Source organism: Argopecten irradians, chromosome 6 (assembly GCF_041381155.1).
Source record: "Argopecten irradians isolate NY chromosome 6, Ai_NY, whole genome shotgun sequence".
Lineage (NCBI taxonomy): Eukaryota > Metazoa > Mollusca > Bivalvia > Pectinida > Pectinidae > Argopecten > Argopecten irradians.
The window spans coordinates 24,029,051-24,055,325 of NC_091139.1; the positions used below are offsets into that span (position 1 = coordinate 24,029,051).

A 26,275-nucleotide genomic window follows, 5' to 3' on the forward strand; every position below is an offset into this window, starting at 1 on the left:
GTAATTATTATGTTATTTTGTATACTCATATGATATAATATATATAGAAAACTAACCAAGGTAAATGAATAACATAAAACGTTTAAGATTCGCGTATTTTTAACTTTTTCAGGCTAAAATTTAAAGGGTATTAGAAAGCAAATTGGTCATATTTTGAAAAATAATTTGGTGAGGTATAGTTTCCTTTGGCTTTTCTTATTGCAAATAGGCCAATCTTCATAGAAATACTAAAACATTGTTTTTTCTTTAGATCATTTTTTTTTCAGAAAAAAAGAAAACTATTTTGATGTAATTTTTCACTAAAATTGGGTCCGGAATTACTTTTAAAATAACGATATTTTGTTTTATTGTGGAAAACCCAGCTTATTTGATATAGTGATGAATTATATATCACCTACTGAAGGTATGAAGATGTTACGAGCATATTCTTTATATGTTAAGTGATGTTACAAGGAGGAAATATTATTTATTAAAAAATCCTTAAAATCCGGAATATTAAGTAGTTAATACATATCTTTAAGCAACCCTGGAAGAAAAATTAACCTGGGGACATATTATTTTTATGCGGTTTTTGTGGTCAGGGTATACCCAAAATTAAAATATCAAAAAATGAACGAAATCCCTGAGAGGAAACTAGAAGGGACGGTCTAACTTAATGCTATTATGTGCAATAAAATAAATATTTGCATCTGAAATTATTCCCTATAACTATGAGACATATTGAGACTAAACATTTATGTTGCAAAATTGAAACATGTAATGTTTGCTTTGTTCTTGCTGTAGTTAAACTTAACAAATTATATATTAGCTTTGTATTTTTGCAGTTTTATGCGCCTAGACTTGGACAGTCCCAAAGATGAGGAACATCCAGCATACATTGCTGAGCAGGTGTTCCGAGACCTTGTGTGTCGTGGATCTTATGGCAATATCCGGACTGTCCTTCGCCCTGTTCTTATGTACGTATTCAACTGTGTAAAAACAAAATAACAGGTACCACTGACAGAGTGCGGAAATTCCAAAATTCTCCTCAGATAACCTTTACCTATTTTTCAGGTCTCATTTGGTAAATTTGTGTTAATTTTTTTTTATAACCAATTAGCCAAGTAATTTAATTAATGTTACCAATTTTCACAACCTTAATTCTAATATAGTAGACTGTTGATTGTAACAAGGGAGTAATTGATGATTTGACATTTTGTATGTGACAAAATGTTGTAAACTTCTGAGATATAAATGACCAACCAGTGTATATGTATTAAGAGTCAGCTATCATTCATTTCTTACAGACATATGGACAACCACCAACTTTGGGTGCCCAATGACTTTGCTATCAAATGCTTCAATATTATCATGTATTCTGTACAGGTAAGTGTGTGATGTATGTGTTTATAAAACCATATTGTACATACAATGTATACATACTGTAAAACTGTTACCAATGTAGTATAATTCAGTGGGATAGCACTATAAAGTAGTTCTACTACCACAAGGAGACAAACTTTGACCTGTCTTGTTTTATATCAACCTGTAGCTATCAGTTCCAGATGACAGACCTGTGAAAAGTGTCTTCAGCAATGATACACTCTTTGATTAAGGACATGAATCTTTTAAAAAAAATCAATATCTGCTAGCCAGTCCTTCTTTTTACATTAGCTCTGTTTAATGTACCCTGGTTGCTAGCCAGTCCTTCTTTTTACACTAGCTCTGTTTAATGTACCCTGGTTGCTAGCCAGTCCTTCTTTTTACACTAGCTCTGTTTAATGTACCCTGGTTGCTAGCCAGTCCTTCTTTTTACACTAGCTCTGTTTAATGTACCCTGGTTGCTAGCCAGTCCTTCTTTTTACACTAGCTCTGTTTAATGTACCCTGGTTGCTAGCCAGTCCTTCTTTTTACACTAGCTCTGTTTAATGTACCCTGGTTGCTAGCCAGTCCTTCTTTTTACACTAGCTCTGTTTAATGTACCCTGGTTGCTAGCCAGTCCTTCTTTTTACACTAGCTCTGTTTAATGTACCCTGGTTGCTAGCCAGTCCTTCTTTTTACACTAGCTCTGTTTAATGTACCCTGGTTGCTAGCAGTCCAGTAGCTCTTAGTCTAGCCGTTCTTTTTACACTAGCTCTGTTTAATGTACCCTGGTTGCTAGCCAGTCCTTCTTTTTACATTAGCTCTGTTTAATGTACCCTGGTTGCTAGCCAGTCCTTCTTTTTACACTAGCTCTGTTTAATGTACCCTGGTTGCTAGCCAGTCCTTCTTTTTTACATTAGCTCTCCTTTTGGTTACTGGTTTAGCCCAGTCCTTCTTTTTACAATAGCTCTGTTTAATGTACAAATGTTGCTAGCCTAGTCCTTCTGTTTTGTACTTATAGCTGCAGGAGGCTACTCCTTAGGTAGTGGTAAGTGTCTGCTTCTTATAGCAATGGACATATTTTGGATATGATATTAAAAAGTCTATTTTGTCCTATTACATGTGGATGAATATATTACATCCACTACTAGCTTTCCATGATCTATAAATTATAAATTGGGCACTGGTCTTAGGTTGGTGGTTTTAATATGTGAATTAGTTTATTCAATGTTAAGAAATAATTATTTGCATTGTGAAGCAATTATAGCATGAAAAAGTTATCTCCCTTGTGCTGATGAGTTTTAGCAGCCTGATGTACGAGTTATCCCCCTTGTGTTGATGAGTAGTAACATCTTGCTTAATCAGTTATCCCCCTTGTGTTGATGAGTCTTAACACCTATCCCTCTTGTGTTGAGTTTTTGCACCTTGATGTATGAGTTATTCCCCTTGTGTGTATGAGTGTAACACCTTGATATAGTTATCTCCCTTTTGTTTATCAGTTTCAACACAGTGATGTAAGAATTATCTCTTTTGTATTGATGAGTCTTAACACCTATCCCCCTTCTGTTGATGAATCATAACACCTTGATATATGATTTATCCTCCTTTGTTGGTGAGTTTTAAAACCTTGATATATGAGTTATCTCCCTTTGTTTGTGAGTTTTAACACCTTGATATATGAGTTATCCCCCTTTGTTGGTGAGTTTTAACACCTTGATATATGAGTTATCCCACTTTGTTGGTGAGTTTTAACACCTTGATATATGAGTTATCCCCCTTTGTTGGTGAGTTTTAACACCTTGATATATGAGTTATCCCCCTTTGTTGGTGAGTTTTAACACCTTGATATATGAGTTATCCACTTTGTTGGTGAGTTTTAACACCTTGATATACAAGTTATCTCCCTTTGTTTGTGAGTTTTAACACATTGATATATGAGTTATCCCCTTTGTTGGTGAGTTTTAACACCTTGATAATACGAGTTATCCCACAATTGTTGGTGAGTTTTAACACCTTGATACATGAGTTATCTCCCTTTGTTTGTGAGTTTTAAAACTTTGATACATGAGTTATCCCTTTGTTGGTGAGTTTTAAACACTTGATACATGACTTATCCCCTTTGTTGGTGAGTTTTAGCAAACTTGATATATGAGTTATTCCCTTTGTTGGTGAGTTTTAACACCTTGATATATGAGTTTTCCCCCTTTGTTGGTGAGTTTTACACCTTTATTTGAGTTATCCCCTTTGTTGGTGAGTTTTAAATAACGTTGATACATGAGTTATCCCCCTTTGTTGGTGAGTTTTAACACCTTGATAATATGAGTTATCTCCCTTTGTTGGTGAGTTTTAAAACTTTGATACATGAGTTATTCCCTTTGTTGGTGGAGTTTTAACACCTTGATATATGAGTTATCCTCCTTTGTTTGTGAGTTTTAAAACCTTGATATATGAGTTATCTCCCTTTGTTGTGTGAGTTTTAACACCTTGATATATGAGTTATCCCCTTTGTTGGTGAGTTTTAAAACCTTGATATATGAGTTATCCCACTTTGTTGGTGAGTTTTAACACCTTGATATATGAGTTATCCCCTTTGTTGGTGAGTTTTAACACCTTGATATATGAGTTATCCCCCTTTGTTGGTGAGTTTTACCACCTTGATATATGAGTATACAAGTTATCCTTTGTTGGTGAGTTTTAACACCTTGATATATGAGTTATCTCCCTTTGTTGGTGAGTTTTAACACCTTGATATATGAGTTATCTCCCTTTGTTGGTGAGTTTTAACACCTTGATATATGAGTTATCCCCTTTGTTGGTGAGTTTTTAACACCTTGATATATGAGTTATCTCCCCTTTGTTTGGTGAGTTTTAACACCTTGATACTATGAGTTATCCCATTTGTTTGTGAGTTTTAAACACTTGATACATGATTATCCCTTTGTTGGTGAGTTTTTAACACCTTGATAACATGATACATGAGTTATCCCCTTTGTTGTGTGAGTTTTAACACCTTGATACATGTGTTATCTCCCTTTGTTGGTGAGTTTTTAACACCTTGATACATGAGTTATCCCCTTTGTTGGTGAGTTTTAAACCTTGATATATGAGTTATTCCCTTTGTTCTGTGAGTTTTAACACCTTGATATATGAGTTATCCCCCTTTGTTGGTGAGTTTTAACACCTTGATATATGAGTTATCCCCCTTTGTTGGTGAGTTTTAACACCTTGATATATGAGTTATCCCCCTTTGTTGGTGAGTTTTAACACCTTGATATATGAGTTATCCCCCTTTGTTGGTGTGTTTTAAACAATCCCCTTGAACCGATGAATATGAGTTATCTCACCTTTGTTTGTTTTAACACCTTGATATTATGAGTTAGGTGGAGTTTTTAAAACTTTACCCTTGAGTTTATAAAACATGAGTTATCCCCTTTGTTTGTGGAGTTTTACAACACCTTGATAATTATGAGTTATCTCCCTTTGTTGTTTTAAAACGTGAGTTTTAACTTTGATGGTGAGGTTTATAACACATTGATATATCAGTATACCACTTTGGATTGGTCGAGTTATTAACACCTTGATACATGAGTTACGAACCCCCTTATGTTGGTGAGTTTTAAACAACATGATATTACATGTATCACCCTTTCGATGTTGCAGTTTTACAAACCCTTGATATATGAGATCATCTCACTATGTTGGTGAGTTTTTAAACAGCCTTGATACATGACGGGTCATCCCTCATCCTTGTTTGTAGAGTATTAAACACCTTGTGGATCTATAACCCCAGTCTACTCCCCTTTGTTTCGGTGGGAGTTTTAACACCTTGCATACTATGAATGACGTTATTCCCCCTTTAGTATGGTAGAGTTTTAACACCTTGAAAAATGAGACATCCCTCGCCTTTCGTTGGTGAGATTTAAAACACCTCTGATCAATGTAGATATCCTCCTTATGTTTGGTGAGCTTTTCAACACCTTCTTGATTATACGATATCTCCCTTGTTGTTGGAGCCCTTTTAACACCTTGATACATATGAGTCATCCTCCCTTGTTTGGTGAGATTTTAACTATCTCGATATCATAGAGTTATCCTCCCTATTGTTGGATGAGTTTTTAAACACCTTGATATAGTGAGATTAATCTCCCTTTTAGTTGGTGAGTTTTAACACCTGATCATAACAAGTTATCCCCCTTTGTTGTGTGAGTTTCTAACACCTTGGAAATTATGAGTTATCCCCTTTTGTTTGTGTGAGATTTTAAGCACCTTGATATACGAGTTATTCCCCCTTTGTTGTGGTTGAGTTTTTTAGCACCTGATATATGAGTTTATTCCACTTTTGTTGGTGGAGTGTTTTAACACCTTGATTATATGTAGTTATTCCACCCTTTGATGGTGAGTTTTTAACACCTTGAATATATGAGTTATTCCCCTTTGTTGAGGTGGAGTTTTAACACCCTTGATATATGAGTTATCCCCTTTGTTGGTGAGTTTTAACACTCGATATATCGACTTATCCCCTCAGAGGGTGAATTTAAAACCTTGAAATAGGAGTTATCCCTCCTTTGTGGGGTGAGTTTTCAACTCCTAGAATAATACGAGTTATGCCCTTATTGTTTGTGTGAGTTTTTAACACCTTGATTGACACATCACACAAGTGGGGGGGGAGGGTTAACACCTTGATAAGAGAGTAAATATCCCCCATTGTTGGTGAGTTTTACACCGATTTAATCACCTAGTGGATATCACTTATGAAATAAAAGTTATCCCCCCTTTGTTGGGTGAGTATTTTAGCGAGTTACCTTTGATATTTGACCTTGAGACATACGTCCATCCCCTTAGATTGTTGCGTGAGTTTTTAACACCCTTGATATATATGAGTTATCCCCCCTTTGTTGGTGAGTTTTTTAACACCTTGATATCTATGAGTTATCTCCCTTTGTTTGGTGAGTTTTTAACACCTTTGATATATGAGTTATCCCCCCTTTGTTGGTGAGTTTTAAACACCTTGATATATGAGTTATCAATCCCTTTGTTGGGATGGATAAATGAGAGTTTTAACACCTTGATATATGAGTTTTATCTCCCTTTGGTGCGTGAGTTTTAACACCTTGCTATATATGAGTTATCCCCCTTCTTGTGATTTTAACACCTTGTTTTAACACACCATTGATGAATATGAGATATATTTAATCCCTATTGTTGGTAAGTTTTAACACCTATTTATATGTGTTTATCCCCCTTTGTTGGTGAGTTTTAACTACAACTTGATATATGAGTTTTTCCCACTTTCAGTTGGTGACTTTTTTACCCCCACCTTGATATAACGAGTATATACCACTTGCAGGGCCCTCTGTCCTTGATGTGTTCAACACCCTCCTGCGACACTTGAGGATCTCAGTAGATAACAAGAGCCAGGATGAAAAGAAGAGAGAGATGGAGCAGAAATTTGAGGAGGCCATTATTATTGTTATTGGTAAGTATAACAGTCCTGTTGGAGACAATTACACATCAGGGTCCCAGGTACAAATTGCGTTGTCGTTTATTTGACTGTGAGTGCATTTGACTGTAGGTATATAGGCCATGATTTCTGCTGTATCATGAATAATTCATTTGATAGGTACCAACAGGATTGAATCAGAAATTTTTACCAAGCAGAGATAATCATTTAACAAGTGTAAACTTTGTGTTTACTACTTCACGTAGCGGCCTGGGAGTATAGGCTGTCTTTAATGTTAATGAATATGAATTACAACCACGGTATCTCTATTCCATTTTCCATATACATTGTTTGCTCGAGTAAAAGCATGTATCATTTAATCTTAAGAACCGTTATTACATGACATATTTATGTTAAGTTCTTTCATAATCAAATTTTGGAAATGTATAGAAAATAGATTTCAGAAAATAATCAATTACATCATATTTGATTTTTGTGCTAAACTGTATTGGGCGCAGCAGCATGCAAACTTTATTAAACTGCCAACCACCAAATTACTCATAATACAGAAATAAGATTTATTGTAACATGGGCAAGTACCCAACCTACCAGAATTACCAGAAGATAGATTTATTAATGATGTAACTTGTCATGGGCGAGTAAGTTTGAACCCATAACTAGACCAGGAGGACATCGGGTAAGGATTCAGTAATGGTTTAACTAGACCAGGAGGACATCGGGTAAGGATTCAGTAATGGTTTAACTAGACCAGGAGGACATCGGGTAAGGATTCAGTAATGGTTTAACTAGACCAGGAGGACATCGGGTAAGGATTCAGTAATGGTTTAACTAGACCAGGACATGGGGAGGATCATAGACCAGGGGTAAGGATTCAGTAATGGTTTAACTTAGACCAGGAGGACATCGGGGTAAGGATTCAGTAATTGTTTAACTAACCCAGGAGGACATCGGTAAGGATTCCAGTAGGAGACCAGGAGGGGTAAGGAATCAGTAATGGTTTTAAAACTAGACCAGGAGGACATCGAGGGTAAAGGATTCAGTAATGTTTAACTAGACCAGGAGTGACATGTAAGGATTCAGTAATGGATTAACTAGACCAGGAGGACAACGGGTAATGATTCAGTAATGGTTTTAAGTAGACCAGAGTGGACATCGGGTGAAGGATTCAGTAATGGATAACTAAGACAGGAGGACATCGGGTAAGGATTTCAGTAATGGTTTAACTTAGACCAGGAGGGACATCGGGTAAGGATTCATGGTAACTAGACCAGGAGGACATCGGGTAAGGATTCAGTAATGGTTTAACTAGACCAGGAGGACATCGGGTAAGGATTCAGTAATGGTTTAACTAGACCAGGAGGACATCGGGTAAGGATTCAGTAATGGTTTAACAGTAAAGGTTTAACTAGACCTGTGTGGAGATTCGGGTAAGGATTCGGTTAATGTAATGGTTTAACTATACCAGGAGGACATCGGGATAAGGATTCATAATGTAAAGAGGTTTGGATAATGGTTTACTAGAACCAGGAGGACATCGGGTAAGGGATTCAGTAATGGATTGAACTAGACCATGAGTTACAACGGGGTAAGGAATCAGTGTTATAACATAGACCAGGAGGACATCGGGTAAGGATTCAGTAAATGGTTTAACTAGACCAGAGAGGACATCGGGTAAGGATTCAGTAATGGTTAGGACATGCAACTAGACCAGGAGGACCAGTGATGCCAACTGGTACGGATTTCAGTAATATGGCTATATAAAAGTTTATTTGGAGATCAGACTACAAATCCTGGCTTTGATTTCGATTTATGAAAGTGATATGATGTTGGTAGACTTTTGATTAGTTTATTAACATGACACTGTTAAAATTGTTCAGGTGATAACTGTATATACAATTATTTTACTTAGTTACTAAGGTTACGGTTGGTTTTTGTTTCAGGATCAATAACATTACAGCTACAAACTATGTTTGGTTAAAAACACCTACAGAAGGTGAGTATTACCTGATCAGATGAACGGTATGATTTGTACACAAGATACAACTTGTAATTTTATTTTCAAATCAATATGTTGACAAATTCTTATTTACCCAGGTATACTGCATTTTGATCACCAGATTTCATACAGCCTGAACCAAGCATGGATAACCTAATCTTAATGCTAGAGAATTTATGATGTATATGTTCAAAAAGTTTAGATTTGTTACCAATACTTACCCGACTCACAAACATTTTTCTCCCCAAAAGTATAATGTCATGTTTCCCTTGATGCTTAAAGTTAAAACTATCTGCCAAATTTGAAGACCAACTGCAATAGACTTTTGCCTGAATGCCAAATCCGGTTACTTTTTGCAATAAAAGATTTTTTTTTTTTGATGAAATTTAAAATTGAACTTACAAACTACACAATGAACTATCTATTACGACACAAATGAAGATCCCAGAATTACACAAGCTCTTGTTCTGGTATATTACAGGTAGCGACAACCTACAAAACAATATACATGGCCAACACATTCCATCCCGAGTTCCTAACAGGTCTGTTACAACTGTCACAGCTAGAGGATCCGTCCATGAGTGATAACGGTACTCGGAAATACTCCATTAGTCTGAGTAATGACTATCGTGCAAAACAAGCACAGCCAAAATGTTCCTAAATCTCGACAAACCATCTGTGTAATGGTACATAGAAGCAAATATCTAATACGCTATGTCTACAGGGGTAAGGAAAAGACTCATGTGAGTTACATCTGATAGATGTCAAAACAACATCACCCAAAGAATTCAATATAACCAGCGTGATAAGTCATGAGAACAGATATTAATGATCTAACGCTACACGGTACAGGAAATACTTCATAGTCTGATAGATCGTCACGAAAAACACCGCCAAAAATTCAAAACCATCCGTGTGTAAGTATAGAACAAATATTTATATCAATACGGTAACAGGAAATACTCCATAGTACTGATAGATCGTCATAAACAACACGCCAAAATTCAAAACCATTGTGTAAAGTATAGAACAAAGTATCTATATCGAATACAGTTACAGGTAAATAACTCCAAAGATCCTGGATAGAATCGTCATAACAACACGCACACCAAACTTCAAAACCATCGTGGTAAGTATAGAACAAATATCTATATCAAATACAGTACAGGAAATACTCCATAGATCCTGTATAGATCGTCATAACAACACACCCAAAATTCAAAACCATTGTTAAGAATAGAACAAATATCTATAACAATACAGTACAGGAAATACTCCATAATGCTGATAGATCGTCATAGACAAACACGCCCAAAATTACAAAACCCATTGTGTAAGTAATAGAACAAAGTATCTATATCAATACCAGTGTACAGGAAATACTCCATATTCTGATAGATTCGTCAAATAACAACACACCAAAATTCAAAACCATTGTGTAAGTATAGAACAAATATCTTATATCAATACGGTACAGGAAATACTCCATAGTCTGATAGATCGTCATCAAAACAACACAAACCAAAATTCAAAAAACCATCGTGTAAGTATAGAACAAATATATTATATCAATACGGTACAGGAAATACTCCATAGTCCTGATAGATGTGTCATAACAACACACCAAAATTTTAAAACCATCGTGTAAGTATAGAACAAATATTTATATCAATACGGTACAGGAAATACTCCATAGTCTGATAGATTGTCATAACAACACGCCAAAATTTAAAACCATCGTGTGAGTATAGAAAAATATATCAATAATGACCATGTAGAATTGAAGATGAAGATCATTGCTGTATACAAAAAAAAATAGTTCAAGGTCAATTTTATTTTATTTTAAGTGTTTAAAATATATTTGAAGTGATCTGAGCAATGATTGTCATTGAATGAATTCATAAATAGCCACAAATTTCCCATGATCAGTTTGGTGAGTGCAGATTCTGAAGTCACATAGTTTGGAGGTAATTTGCTGTGACACGTTTCCTGGAAGGGGATGTGGAGGTTAATGCCTTTTGTAGTTTAGACTCCTCTTGGTTTCATGTTGTACATAAACATAACCGGGGGTAATATGTGATTTGAAGAAAAGAAATAAAGCGATGCATGAAATATATTTTTTTTGTCATTACCAGGCATTCAGAAAGATCTGGGACAGCTTGCTCTAAATGACGCCAAAGTTTCAGGTCAGGACAGCTTATTTATGAAGAAGGTGAGTGTATGGTCAGATTCACTATTGAAGATATAAAACAATCGTACATTCTACCCACAATATATAATTTGGTAGGATATGTTTTGCATTCCAATATTAACCCCTCTGAATACAAGTTTTGAATATGTGTTTCATCTGGTGATACATACAGTTGCTTATTTTGTTTCAGCTGTTAGGGAAAAAATTGTACGATGTCTCTCATTTGTAGGATTTTGTCAGAGAAATTGATAGCCAATAATTATGTGATTATAAGCTGTTATTGAGGTTTGTTGCTGTTTACAGAACAATGTCCAGTTTTACAATCACATCATGGACAATATACAGATGGAGAGTAATAAGGTCGATAACTACGAGGCCCTGTACTGTACCATGTGTCTGCTCGCGGTGGAGCTCGGGTCTGAGGAGATCCTCACCGAGATGCTACGACTAGGACTGGACATACAGGTTATTATAAATCTATAAAGACATCCCTATCAGGGTGTCTTCATTAAAGTAGTGTGGACATTTTGTACAGATGTCTAAAATTATAAGGTTGAATGATCATTGTGTAGAGATTACAAGTGTCACTTTGTTATAGTTTATATTCTTTTAAGGTCAAGACTTTGATCAGCTTCATGTAATTTGTATTAGGAACATGTAACATACACCCATAACTGTTAATGTAAGGATCCAATGTTGTAAGGAACATGTAGCATACACCCTTAAATGTAAATGTAAGGATCCAATGTTGTAAGGAACATGTAGCATACACCCTTAACTGTAAATGTAAGGATCCAATGTTGTAAGGAACATGTAGCATACACCCTTAACTGTAAATGTGTAAGGATCCAATGTTGTAAGGAACATGTAGCATACACCCTTAACTGTAAATGTAAGGATCCAATGTTTGTAAGGAACATGTAGCATACACCCATAACTGTTAATGTAAGGATCCAATGTTGTAAGGAACATGTAGCATACACCCTTAACTGTAAATGTAAGGATCCAATGTTGTAAGGAACATGTAGCATACACCCTTAACTGTAAATGTAAGGATTCCAATGTTGTACATGTAGCATACACCCTTAACTGTAAATGTAAGGATCCAATGTTGTAAGGAACATGTAGCATACATAACTGTAAATGTAAGGACCCAATGTTGTAAGGAACTGTAGCATACACCCTAACTGTAAATGTAAGGATCCAATGTTGTAGTAAGGAACATGTAGCATAGCATACACCCTTAACTGTAAATGTAAGGATCCAATGTTGTAAGGAACATGTAGCATACTCACCCTTAACTGTAAATGTAAGGATCCAATGTTGTAAGGAACATGTAGCATACACCCTTAACTGTAAATGTAAGGATCCAATGTTGTAAGGAACATGTAGCATACACCCTTTAACTGTAAATGTAAGGATCCAATGTTGTAAGGAACATGTAGCATACACCCTTAACTGTAAATGTAAGGATCCAATGTTGTAAGGAACATGTAGCATACACCCTTAACTGTAAATGTAAGGATCCAATGTTGTAAGGAACATGTAGCATACACCCTTAACTGTAAATGTAAGGATCCAATGTTGTAAGGAACATGTAGCATACACCCTTAACTGTAAATGTAAGGATCCAATGTTGTAAGGAACATGTAGCATACACCCTTAACTGTAAATGTAAGGATCCAATGTTGTAAGGAACATGTAGCATACACCCTTAACTGTAAATGTAAGGATCCAATGTTGTAAGGAACATGTAGCATACACCCTTAACTGTAAATGTAAGGATCCAATGTTGTAAGGAACATGTAGCATACACCCATAACTGTAAATGTAAGGATCCAATGTTGTAAAGGAACATGTATACACCCTTAATGTTGATCCAATGTTGTAAGGTAAACATGTTGTAAAGGCACATGTAGCATACACCCTTAACTGTAAGGATGTAAGGATCCAATGTAATGTAGGATGTCAGGATCCAATGTTTAAGGAACATGTAGCATACACCCTAACTGTAATGTAAGGATCCAATGTTGTAAGGAACATGTTAGCATATACCCTGTAAAAGTAATGATCCAATTTTTGTATAACTGTAAATACACTGTTAATATAAGGGATCCAATTTTTGTAAGGAAACATGTAGCATACACACCCTAACTGTAACTGTAATGATCCAATTGTTGTAAGGAACATGTAGCATACACCCTAACTGTAAATGTAAGGATCCAATGTTGTAAGGAACATGTAGCATATACCCTTAACTGTAAATGCTTTGTTTATTTGGACAGCAAGGGGTTCCTAACCCAGATGAGTTTACCTATGACCCACAATTGTGCTATTCATGGTCTAGTGGCTGCCTTCATCAACCTTGTGGCTCCAGCTTGTTGGTCAACAACCACTTGTTCAGTATGTCAAAGAGGTAAACAAACTTAGTTTTCATCTTATTTCTCTGCGGTCCACAGTAAAGCTTAAAATCACTTTTGACACATTTAATCCTTAAAGACAGATTATGCTCTAAGGTGAATAAGCCCAGGGATACAGAAGCTGGCCATTAGATGAATCATGATTTAACGCAGCGTTGAATATGTGTTGAAATAATGTTTAGCTCTAAGGTGAATAAGGCCCAGGGATACAGAAGCGTGGTATTAAGATGAATCATGATTTTAACGCAGCGTGAATATGTGTGAAATAAGGTTGTTATTTTTTTTTCAAATTTTAATCTCATTTGCTTTTTTACAAAACTTTGACTGATCATTTTATTTTAATAAATCTGCTTCATTGATAATCCACAGGACTGACAAATGACAAATGTGTATCAGTAATCTTCATGTTTCAATGTGTCATGTAGACAATGCTGGCTGTCTAATCCTTTCAACATTTGCCAATAAAATAGGTAGTTTGATATTGAGTTAATGAACAAAAGTTTTTGTGTAGGTGATTAGAACTAAGACGAGAAGAGGCTCCCTACCTACTGCCAGACTTTGCATTTAACAGATCCAATAGACCCAGCAGGTATTACAGCATTTATTGTATCAACCTTGGAATAGCCTGAGTATTCAAGGAAACTGTACCAGGATATCATATGGCCAACAAAACACTCACATTAAATCTGCTGTTAGAGTTAAAAGTTTATGAATTAATGAGGTTTGACTGCATTTTTCCATGTTCACTTCAAAGTATGTATGGTAAACATGATGTACATTGTACACTGGACCCGCGATAATCCGGACGCCGATAGTCCGGAAAACTCACAATCCGGACGGAAATATCAGGGAACAGATTTTTTTTATGCAATAAAAGCTACTACAAAGGTTATAGATAAACAAAGCTACAACATATATATACCCGATATCTGAGTTTCAAACTTAAAGATTTACATAATCAAAGATATTGGTAAGGAATGTAATAATGTCCTGTTACATTCATTTCTGATGTTACACTGAGTGTGGACAAGATAAGCACCACATGTGTTACCGTTTACTGAGTTGTATGAGCTTGGATATTGCTGTTACCAAAACTCCTTTATCAGGAATATTGATGTTCTTTCTGTGTCCATTCCAGCTACTCCCATATTGACAATGTCCAGCCTAAATGTCTGTTTGACCAGGCCACTCTACAGCAATTCCTGGTGGACTGCGGCCAGGATGCTTCTCGACTGACTACACCGATAGCTGTTAAGCCATTCAGCACACTTGGTAACTGACCTTTGTAATCTTGACCTATGACCTTTAACCTTTAGAAATTAATTCAGCAGCCACCTTCTTTTGGCTCAGATTCACATTCATTTTCTGATATCATTTCATTGAGGTTTATTTTGCTGTGCTCTTAATCTTTAACTCATGTTTTTGTGTGTATCAATAATTTTTCTAATGCACCATTCATTTTGTCTATGATACATGCCAAAGCTTGATGAAGAAATGTGATCAAAATGCTTAATAGAATTTTCATTTTTAGATTCTATTTTTAAATTGGAATGCATTTTTCTCTCATAGTGAGTTTACTCTACTGGATCTCCTGGTCCTACACTATATTTTCACTCTCCATACAAATGATTATAGATTTTTATATGTTACCTTCACTCAGATGATGTTCTGTTTCAACTATTGTAGTTACAATCCCATTATTATTTTAAGGTCACATGGTTGATATTTGTGTCACTGGCCAATAGTTATACCTCTTAATGTTGTAGAAATATGCATTCCAACAATTTTTCTATTATTAATTTTGTCTTCTTTAAATATGTATTTCCTGTGGTTTGAAATTTTAAACCTAGAATGTGAGGGCGTCCTTCATGTACATTAATGTTCGTGTGGTGTTCTTTTTATGTGAAATATTCTGTATCAACATGTCAAATTCTTAACAAATGTCAGCTTTCTTTAAAATTGTCCTTGTTTATCAGTTTTACAAAATTTTTGTTTTCATATGTCTAATATGTAAAATGTTTGTTTTTGTATTTCCTACATGTGAAATATTTGTTTGTAATTGTCTAAAATGTAAAAGCACTTATTTCTTAATGTTCTAAATGTTAAATACTTATTTGTGAATGTTCTAAATGTGAAATACATGTTTGTGAATATTCTAAATGTGAAATACATGTTTGAGAATATTCTGAATGTGAAATATTTGTTTGTGAATGTCTTAAATGTGAAATACTTATTTGTGAATGTCCTAAATGTGAAATAATTCTTTGTGAATGTCCTAAATGTGAAATCCTTATTTGTGAATATCCTAAATGTGAAATCCTTATTTGTGAATGTCCTAAATGTGAAATACTTATTTGTGAATGTCCTTTGTTCTATAACACTGTGTCCTCCTGCGTTTTTAGGTGTGAGGGACCCTAATGGTAATACTTTTGTTGTCTCTCTAGTCTGCCCTACTGGCATGCTACTATTTTTTTTTGTTTCTCACATAACCCCTCACGTTTGTTATGTTATATTTGTTTACCCGTTTTTAAGTTTGAACCTGAGTAGAAGCTGTGATGTGTAGTTCAATCAGAACAACCACACGGTCTGCCTGTGTAAACCCACTGCCTGTGAAGTGCATGATTCTGAACTCCATACTCAAAATCAGTGTGTACTTCTCATTAAACTGAGGAATGTGCCAGTCTGTACTGTTTTGAGTATGCCCCCTTTTGACACATAATTGATATTGTTTGATGCGGTAGCACTACAGTGAAAATTAATCTCAAAATAAAGGGCATAAAACCTAAATAGCAAACAGAAGAAAAAAAAATCATTTTATTACAAATAGAAAAAAAAATCATTTTATTACATATACATAAGTAAGCCCGTTTTGTCAGTTTTCTTCTAGTGTTTGCATTGTAATTAGTGATGAAATATAACCTGTTATAGCTGATAATAGGATCCTGGTATTTGAGGGTTTTCTCATTATCAGCATGTACCCGATATATTTCTGCAAGTTTATTTAGTGATAATGAGTATTTAATGGCAATAGAAAGTGACTACAATTTCATTGTCCTCCTAGGTATCTATTGAGACCAATCATATAAAAACTATCAGACTGTTTGTCACCTGAATCATGTTCTCTTTATACTGTATATAAAAAAAGTATTCACAAAAGACCCTCCTTTCATCTTTTGGCACCTTCCCATTTACAGACTTTTTCTTGTCTCTATTCCTCCCATGTAATGTTCAATTTTCCATACAGTCAATGTCAGTGACCCATGGTTGATTGCACTACACTACACTTATCACCCGTGGGACAGCTCAATCTCAGAGCATCGCTTTAATGACATCACTCTATAAATAGAAACCTATCAACATAACTCTTTGAAATGCGAACTCTTCAGATTTGGAGGGAGAATATTTATGGATATCAATGTTGTTTATGTATAGCTTCTGTGAAGCGTATGCTACCTCTTATCTCATTGCTTAAAAATCGGCTGGAAAATCTGTCGGGGCCAATCAAATGGCACTTGATGAAAGCGGTGTTCTAAGATCAAGCTGTCCTACAGGTGATAATGGTAGCATAGCATAGTGCAATCAACTGTGGGTCACCTATGATGCTCTACAGTAACACAAAGCCCTATTCCCATATTCATTCTCAACTCCCTAATGAATTATAATCAAAGGTAAACAACAAGAAACTTGAGTATTATGTGAGAAACAACCCTTGGTTATGCACTTAATGTTAAAGTTGATGACAGAGACTTTCACTGCTGCCTAACACTGCCACTGACTATAGTTAGAACAATAGACATAGCATTGCACCAACATTGTTACTTAGACTTGTAATAACTGCAAAGTTATTAGCTTGTTTAAAAGTTTAGAGTTATTACATGAACGTGATTTGTTTTAATGTTTCTTGTATTGCTTTATCTTAAAGAGAAATTTTTAAAAAATCTTAAAGCAAGTTTAAAAAACATTCAATAAAGAAAATGTTGTCTTAATATAAGTCAGAGTTGTCAACCTTGTATTGTAAGGTACTGTTGATTGCTTCTGAGAATAACAGATTACATTTTTGAGGAGATTACATATACATGTACATAATTTTCTCACAAATGACAAAATAATCTACACAGGCTCACAAGGGCATACAACTTGGCTTATTGAAGAGACACATTCATGTGAATAGCACTGCTTATCATCATAGTTGAAGATTATAAGGGCGCAGCCATTCGTGCCGGGCACGAAGTAGGAAACACTTACATGAAAATATAAGGAAAAACACAATCTTTCAAATTCAATCCTACACACTGACAACTTCAATTTGCGGCGCCATTTTTCCCCATTGTAAAAAATCCCATCAGCATGAATGAGGTGCTTTGAAGCCAGCTCATTATATAATCAAGCAGTTCAAACGCTTTTATGATCCGACAAACGTAATCTTCATCTGGCAGAAGCTCAGTGCTATTGCTCTTTATTTGCAAGCGTTCAAGTGATAGACCACCTTCCAATATAATCAGCTGGCCAAAAACGGAATATCTGTTACAGAAATAAAAAATTCTTCCTTTTCTTATGTGGATTTCCTTTACCAAATAAGGGTTTGAGGTGTGAATATATGAATAAAAAAATAAACGGAAAATTCGGCTCCGTTATTTCTATAAATTGAACGTATTGACATTGCATAATTAATGGTTACTGAAACATATGGCTGCTGCCCCTTATCATCATAGTTCAACATAGTTGAAGATTATATTATATGTACTTTGTCTTTCAGGAGAACATATATTTTGGATAACCTCTATATATATATTTGTAAAGTTAAATATATTAGAACCATCCTTTGCAGAAGATCTGATCAAACTCCAATGATGAATTCAATGTCTATAGGGACCCTATATTTAATGTCTATAGGGACCCTATATTTAATGTATATAGGACAGTAGTTATGCAATAAAAATGTCCATATACATCTAATGACAAGTTACAGCATCGACTGGGGTCAATAAATGTTCCACTAAATACAAAAATATCTAGTGATAGTTTCTTTCTTAGCATATGAAACACTTCATTGATGTTACTATGATATAGGATGGATCTATGACAGTAATAGTGGGAATGAGACATTACTGATTCAAAGTATACCAGAAGAGATTATTTGTTGATCCTAAGGGACAATCTGTTGTATAGAAGTAAAAAGTTATTCTTAGGACTTGATTCTAACGTGCATGATGTTTGCATCATTATTGGGCTATATATCTGGTTACCGTTGATAATGATGACTGTGTGCATGAATCTAACAACTAATGACCTCCACTCATGGGTTTCTGTACCCCCACTACCTCTGTATACATATATATATATATATAGCCTAACACAGTTATTACTGGAGTAGATGGTATTAATGTAACAATACATCCACTAATATGTATCTCTATAACTGTGTGTACATGCATATAATAGTCTTGGGATACAATTGATATTTCGCATGTAAGTTTATATATATGTATACCTGGTACTTGGAATTCCATAAAGCCATAAAATAACAATGAAGTGTACAAATGTACTCCCATACCTACCTAACACCTAAATATACCAAAGGAATATCATCAATTTACAGTCATCAGACTCGGTCAAAGCATGTACAATAATTAGTGAGCCATGGTGGTGAAGTGGTTAAGGTGTCAGACATTCTAATACAAATATTACGTATACCTTTGTGAAGTCATGAGTTGGCACTGGCATTAGGTTGATGGTTTTGCTCCAGGAACTTCAGCTAACCTTCTCCAACAAAATCTTACACACCCTATTTGGTCATCATATTTGTGTATGCATATATACAGTAGTCACAGTATTATGGATGAATTTGAACATTTTGACATCATAACATTTGTTATTTTGACATGTGAAGTTCGTTTTCATTGGACAAGATAATTAGTTCGATGTCTGTATATTGTAGTTAAATAGGATAACTTTCGTAAAATTAAAGATTGAATCTCAAAAATGCATCTTAATACAGAAGAAAACATGGAATGGTATATATTTATCTAAAGAAGAAATTTTACGGCATTTTCAAAATCATCTATTATGCCAGGGTTACAACAGAACCCGTGGTTGGGTACTAATATGAGGGGTGTTCTGGGTGTGTGGTGTACTGCGATCACTCCCCGGATATACTTCAGACCCCCAGTTTACCGTACTTACTGTACCGTAGTTATTAAAACATTAAACTATCTTCCTATGGCATCTATTGTCTAGATAGATGCCAGAGCTTTGCAGACAATCTTCATAATGCGCGCTAACACATTGATTGTCTGCAAAGCTCTGGCATCTATATATAGACCATAGATGCCTTAAGAAGATAGTTTAATGTTTATATTTACATTATCAATTCTTTTTGGGGTATCTACTTTAAAATTGTTAAAGCTAGACCAGGAAAACCGTTTATCAACAAACAATTTAATCCACAAGATGGAACAGTCATTTTGACGGTGATCAGTTTGTGTCATCACGTCAACATTAGTGACGTCATAATGGTCACGTTTTGGATGTCAGTTATACCCACATATATTTCACTTTGCCTTGGTTAGTTTATATAGTAGAAGTGACAAGGAAATGTAAATATTGTATCTTTTCCCTATTTATCCTTCAGCAAAATAAACTCCCCTTCTATCAGTTGGCCTGTTTATCCTGGTTTCAGAAATAACCAAAGTTAGCTTTTTAGAATTTATGCTGTAGTCACTGTGTGAGTTTCCTGGAGTTTAGTGCAGTGACAGGATTTTGGTAGAGGATTTTGGTAGAGGGTAGTTTTATTAGGAAATGATGCCTTTCAATTATTGTTATATTGATAACACAATTTAGTACATTCTTTATTAAAGTACTAGATAGTACAATCCAGATCCTTCATGATGTGCAGGTATTGGCTAAATAGAGCACAGTAATAGGACCACTGTCGTAAAATATTTGTATTGGTCTTAACTGAACAACCAAAATAATTTCATGCTAACTGTTAAAGATGCTCCACCGCTGACAAATGGTATTTTTTCACTATCAAAAACATGAGCAAACGATTTAGTATTTTTCTTCAGTTACAAAAGTTACTTACTTTACACCATTACCAACATTGAAAAGTTTGAGCTTCTAATTTTACTTTAAATTTAAAATATAAAGAAATAATTAATTGCATCCCGAAAAAAATCCGTGTCACTATACCCTATATGGAATGCAATACTGATTGTGTATGCACGAAAGGCAAAATAAATAAATTTATTTTAGTTTTTGTGTTAATTAGACATATATAAATACGATTAAACACTAATTATTGTTCAAATGATGAATGTCATTTATGCTCTGTCAGCGGTGAAGCATCTTTAATTACAAATAACTTAAATTTCAGTGACTTCATACTTAAGATGTGCTTCAGCAAGGTAGCTCTGATACATACATGTCAGATAATTATTACCTATATACCTTAATATGTTATCTTTTATTAAATACATGTACTAACTATACAGAAATTTAAGTTTCTTGAGCTGTGTATTTGAAGTAGACAATGATAAATCCTGCTGTTTATCATTACAGATAAAGCTGTTAGTGGGAGTGCCAGTGATGTTGGCTCCATCAACCTAGACTTAGAGAGTGCCGAAGGTTCGCCGATATTCTCTCGGGTAAGTGGTAGTGGTGATGATGTTACTTCTTATCAAACAGACTTCAGTAAAATGAACATTAACTATAAATGTATAAATACCATGGGTTGTCCACTTTAGTTAGCTATAACTTATAAATCAATGATGGAAGTTAAGGTATAACATTGAGCTTATTGGAAATATAATAGTAAGCTGTCTACCCAGGTAACTGGATGATACTGTGTCTTCTTAACATAACATTCAAAAATAGCATTACCATAAGTAAACATTCTTTATAAACTTTATTATTCCATAGTTGTTTGGTTTGAGTGAACGGTCAGTCTTTTTATAAGCCAAACAGACATTGATTGAACAAGAAGTGTTACAGTTGTGACATCAAACCGACGCTTTCCCTTTCCCTATTTATCACCTATCAGAATTTAGTGTATGTAGTTTATATACAACTGTTCCTTTATATTCTTTATATTTGTGTATGGTTAACGATTTCAGAAATCATTTGGAAGTTGAACTGGAATAGTTTAATATTTGATGATGATTTTGTTTGATTGCAGAGATGGACTGATGAAGAGATAACGGTGGAGTCTCTGAAGAAAATGTTAGGTGAGTCCAGTACAATAACAGCTCTACAATTAACTGATTCCATAATTCAAACTATAATAATAACATGACATAACTGGCCAGTCATAAATATCGTAAGACACACATGTAATAAGACTATTGTGACACAACAGGTATCATTATACCTCATCTTTATAACAGTGTCTGTGATCAGTTAAAACTCATCATATTTCCTTGAGGCATGTGCCCCCTTAATGACTGCCTACATTTCACATGGAGTTATTGCCCTTCAGGTCATATGCAAATGACGTTTGACCATATGTATTTAGCAAATATGACATTGCACGATTGTCTCAGTTAAATGAAAAGGCAAATAAACGGTGTGTGATTTCAGCACTCTTGTATAGAAACGAAAAAATTAAAATTGAAATTTTTGTCTATATTGCCATAAATATTAATTATGTGATCAATAGAATCTTATACTTGTGGCTATGTAATATGAAATTGATTAAACTTGTTAAATTATTATATATGCCATTCATTTAAAGGCTCATAACATATCAGATTATTGATCTTGTTTGATAAGTTTCATATTACATAACCACTCCAGTAAGATCCTCTATCTCTGCTATGAACTGTAAATACCATAGTTAAAATATAATTTAGTTGTTTCACAGTGATTTGAGGGAGTTGTTTGACTTTCCAAGTGACCGAAATGGTTTAAATGTATGCTCCAATGTATTAGAGTTTGACAGGATGTCATTCTGTTTGTTGTAGCGGAGGATAACACAGAAAAGAAAGAAGAGGAAGCCAGAAAGAGACAGGAGATCTACCAAACCTACCGCACAGCTCCATTTGAGGAGATTGTGGCTCGCTCAGAACAAAAAGTTTGTACCAGCTAGAACAAAGACTATCTAATCAACAATGAAGAAATCTCAACATGTTACCTATATATGTAAAATATTTCAAGTTGTCAAATTGTGTATTGTCAAAGTTTATATAAATTTGAAAATTGATAAGAAATGCCTTTAAATATAAGTTTAAGTATATTGCCGAAATTAATTTTCATATATTCAATTATTGACATCGGAATTTTATTGAAATTTGTGGAAGTAAATTGCATATGAATGAAAGTAAGTTTGCGGTATACTACATTTAATGTATAAGCCTTTGTTATATTGACATTATATAATCTATATTAAGGTCTTATGTTTCTGTTTCAGTCATGCAATTTCCATAATAAACTGACAGAGATCCTAGATATGGTGTCACGTCCTCCGGATAGTCCCGAAAGGATGCGGAAATCCCTCCAGATGTCCCCTAAGGCTGTGTTCGATGTCTCCTTCCCAGATCTGTTTGTCTACTAAGGAGCTTCTACATGGGTTACCTCCTTTTACACTGTCAGTCAGTAACTGAAACTTTCCAATCAGTTGTTAAATTTGCTTGCAAACTGACAAATTATCTCTTGAATGGAATTGTCTGATTGAGTTACCTCCCCTTGCATGTACTCACTGAAGTTAATAGAACTCCATAATGTCCTTTGATGTTGTTTTACGACCACACCTCCGGTTAGACTTATCTAAACATGAGAGGTATAAAACACCAATGGCAGTCAAATTTGGTCCAAAGCACATTCTCTGTACATATATACAACACTTGTATTTATGTTTGTGTGGTTGTCAAAACCTAGAATAATGGTGTTATGTAGATAAGGATATTGCTACATCTACTCAGATGCATGGCTAATTAGTGAGTATCTCAGGTGACTGTGAAACTATAGTAACAAAGACTATTGTCATGTTTTATATTTTTCACATCCTCTCGACAGATAAGATCATTTAAGGATGAACAATCCATCGGTTTAGAGACAATGATGTTGGTAAAGTACGATTATCATTGATTATAGTTCCGCCTTCTGGTGATTATGACATCATATTCTATGATGTCAAAATCGGTGGAAGGTTGGACCAATTGTCCTCAGTCCAGATAGTTTCCGTATCTTGTTTCTCCATACCAAATTGTCAGGTGTGAGGCAAATACTAAATAGAGACTTGGCAAGTCCAGAGGTAATGTAGAGTTATGTTGAATAGCAAGCTATAACTTTTAATATTAGAAGGAAAAATGAGATTAATAGATTTTGCAGGGTGAAAGTGAAAAGAATTATGAGTATTTTATTTCTTCTAGACTTGTATATGAACTGTATGAAGATGATAAGATTAGTATCTGTTTTGCTAATATTTCACATAGAAGTGGAGTGACATAGTATTTGAGCAATAATAGTGAATGTGATATAACTATACAGAAGTATGTGACTTCTGTTCTGATGCTGAAATGTAGATTTTCAGGCTTTCACAAGTCAGATATATTTTTCTATCAAGGTGATAACTGATATAGGCAGTACTTGACAAGTCACACATTAGAACAGGCAGTATATCACACAGTAGAATTGGACTAGTGGCTGCAATGTTAGGTTTAGAGGTCTGGTTTGTGAGTCCTGTACAAGTCCGGTTGTAGGATTCCCCTCCCTACTAAATACAAACACATTTGGTAATAGTGTTGTAGAGAATAGTTTGTCTGTGTTGTTGGTTGAAGACTCGCCTGTTAAAGGATGAAGGAATATAGCTGAGCTAATGTGGGTCTATCACACAGATGAAGAAATGGGACAGGCTGGACATAGGTAACACTAGTAGTACAATATAACACGTGGGTCATGAGTTAGAATCCCATGTGGGCTAGTTACCATCAACAGATCGCTGGTCGGTGTAATCCAGCTTTCATTCACTGTCTGAACTATCTTAAATGACTCTGGCCATTAAAAGGACATTAAACCATGGATATAGGCTAGTTTGGAGTTTGGATTCCTGAGTCCAAGGTCTGATTGTTGATTTTCTCTCCTGTTTCCAACTCCAAGCCACTAGAGCGATATGTTAACAGTCTCAGATATTTCTATATCAGTCACGTTTGCTATCTAGTCAAATTAACAAAAATGAAATTTAATTTTTTATAGCTAGAAAAAAATAGAGGAGATTAAATAAAAATAGATATTTTCGTAGCTTAGGGCAATCTTGTGCTAAGTTAGGAGGAAAGAACATGAAATGTAGAACGCATTTTGTTATGTGTATTTTCAAATTTGTCATAGATATATTTCCTATATATACACAAATCCACAGGAATCAGAAGCAGAAAAATAACTGTACTATTTGAAAGTTACAAAATTCTGGCCTAAGAGATTAAAATATTTTTTTGTATGAACGAGGTTAAAGGAAACAGCTGTGCATGGATTGGTTGTATTTATGAATAAATAGTAATATTGATGTAAATGTTGTATCCAATAGTATTTATTTAAATCACAGCATATTCCAAGTAAATATCTCATTTTTGTATGTTCACCACTTTAAACTTTTAACATTATAGAAATGAAAATTGTGAAATATAGTACATGTATCAGAATATTTGTAGCATTGAATAATGTCAATTCAAGAAGAAAGTTAATGGAAATATTCTTCACTAAGATTAAGTTTTCTGTGATATTTGCAAAATTTGATTAGCCTTTGACCATTACTTTTAATAGAGATGGATGGACAGATCATTTGTTTTTTATATTGTATTATTTTCATATTGATTTGTGATAGTCTTTGAATCCCTTCTTTTCTAATATTCATTTTCAATAACTTTTAATATCGTTTTCAGATAATAATATAATTGCAAGTATTTCTTAGAAATCTCTATAATCCAAATCCCTCAAGTTTAGTTAAGGCATACATTAAGTGTCTAGAGTATAGTTATTGCAGAAAAGTTTAGTAATTACTTTAAAATTTTCACTTTTCATGACACCAAAAATACCTTGTATCTGTATGTGCTTGGTTAGCAGGACTTAAGATATCATTTTGCAAGCTTTGTTATGGTCGAACAAATCATGCTTATTAATGATCATATTCAGTATTTGTTATTGTTTAACATTTTTATTTGCAATTTGTAAATAGATTTATTTATTATTTATGGTAAATTTTTATTGAGCAGTATTTGGACCAAGTTAAGAATTATCAGCAAACTTTCATAAACTGAGTTTGTAAAGTTGTAAGGGAATGTGAGTATAGAAATTCCAACAATTAATGATGATAAGATCGGACTGTGGGCCCTGATGTATTCAATCAATTTGATGGTCAATACTCATTGTATCAATTTGATCCGTTACGACTGCTCTGACCAGTTATATGAAGGCAATCAATCTCATTGTGTACTTTTGGTATCAATGTTTTGTGTTGATTATGCAATAGAAATATAATAAAATGTTAAATCTTGTAGATTGAAAGTGTTTGCTTATAACATCACTACTAAGCTTAGAAAAATCTACTTCTGGACATGGCGTGACTCCATTTTGGTACTTAGGTGATCATTTCAACTTTACGTTGCTACATTATGTTTTCAGTCATAAAAAGATGTAATAAAACAATAGCACATTCATACTGAAATTCTATGCTTATAATCTTCTGTGGAAGTACTGTACATGTATACAATGGCAGATAGGAGGCCTACAGTTATTAGTTAATGATGCATGTGAATCGTGTATATTGTAGTTCAAAGGTTTGCTCAAATTTAAATCATTCTAGGAGAAAATGCCTTAATTATTTGTAAACAAATGATAATGATAAATCAAAGATGATAAAGTTGTATTCATGTTCA

At 34.4% G+C, this 26,275-nt stretch overlaps 1 protein-coding gene across 1 annotated transcript in view; it reads left to right on the top strand.

The window, feature by feature from the left end:
* The window catches only part of LOC138326403 (protein EFR3 homolog B-like), a 36,152-nt gene extending 10,254 nt beyond the window's left edge, over positions 1 to 25,898 (top strand). Inside the window, 18 exon segments of the mRNA XM_069272514.1 lie at positions 825 to 956; positions 1,287 to 1,443; positions 2,341 to 2,389; positions 6,689 to 6,864; positions 8,324 to 8,340; positions 8,743 to 8,795; positions 9,236 to 9,415; positions 10,197 to 10,236; positions 10,935 to 11,010; positions 11,293 to 11,454; positions 13,279 to 13,405; positions 13,929 to 13,998; positions 14,548 to 14,681; positions 15,812 to 15,829; positions 20,970 to 21,055; positions 21,586 to 21,634; positions 22,370 to 22,479; positions 22,816 to 25,898. Coding sequence (XP_069128615.1) covers positions 825 to 956; positions 1,287 to 1,443; positions 2,341 to 2,389; positions 6,689 to 6,864; positions 8,324 to 8,340; positions 8,743 to 8,795; positions 9,236 to 9,415; positions 10,197 to 10,236; positions 10,935 to 11,010; positions 11,293 to 11,454; positions 13,279 to 13,405; positions 13,929 to 13,998; positions 14,548 to 14,681; positions 15,812 to 15,829; positions 20,970 to 21,055; positions 21,586 to 21,634; positions 22,370 to 22,479; positions 22,816 to 22,959 — 1,780 coding nt within the window. The 3' untranslated portion in view covers positions 22,960 to 25,898.
* Positions 25,899 to 26,275: the final 377 nt, after the last annotated feature.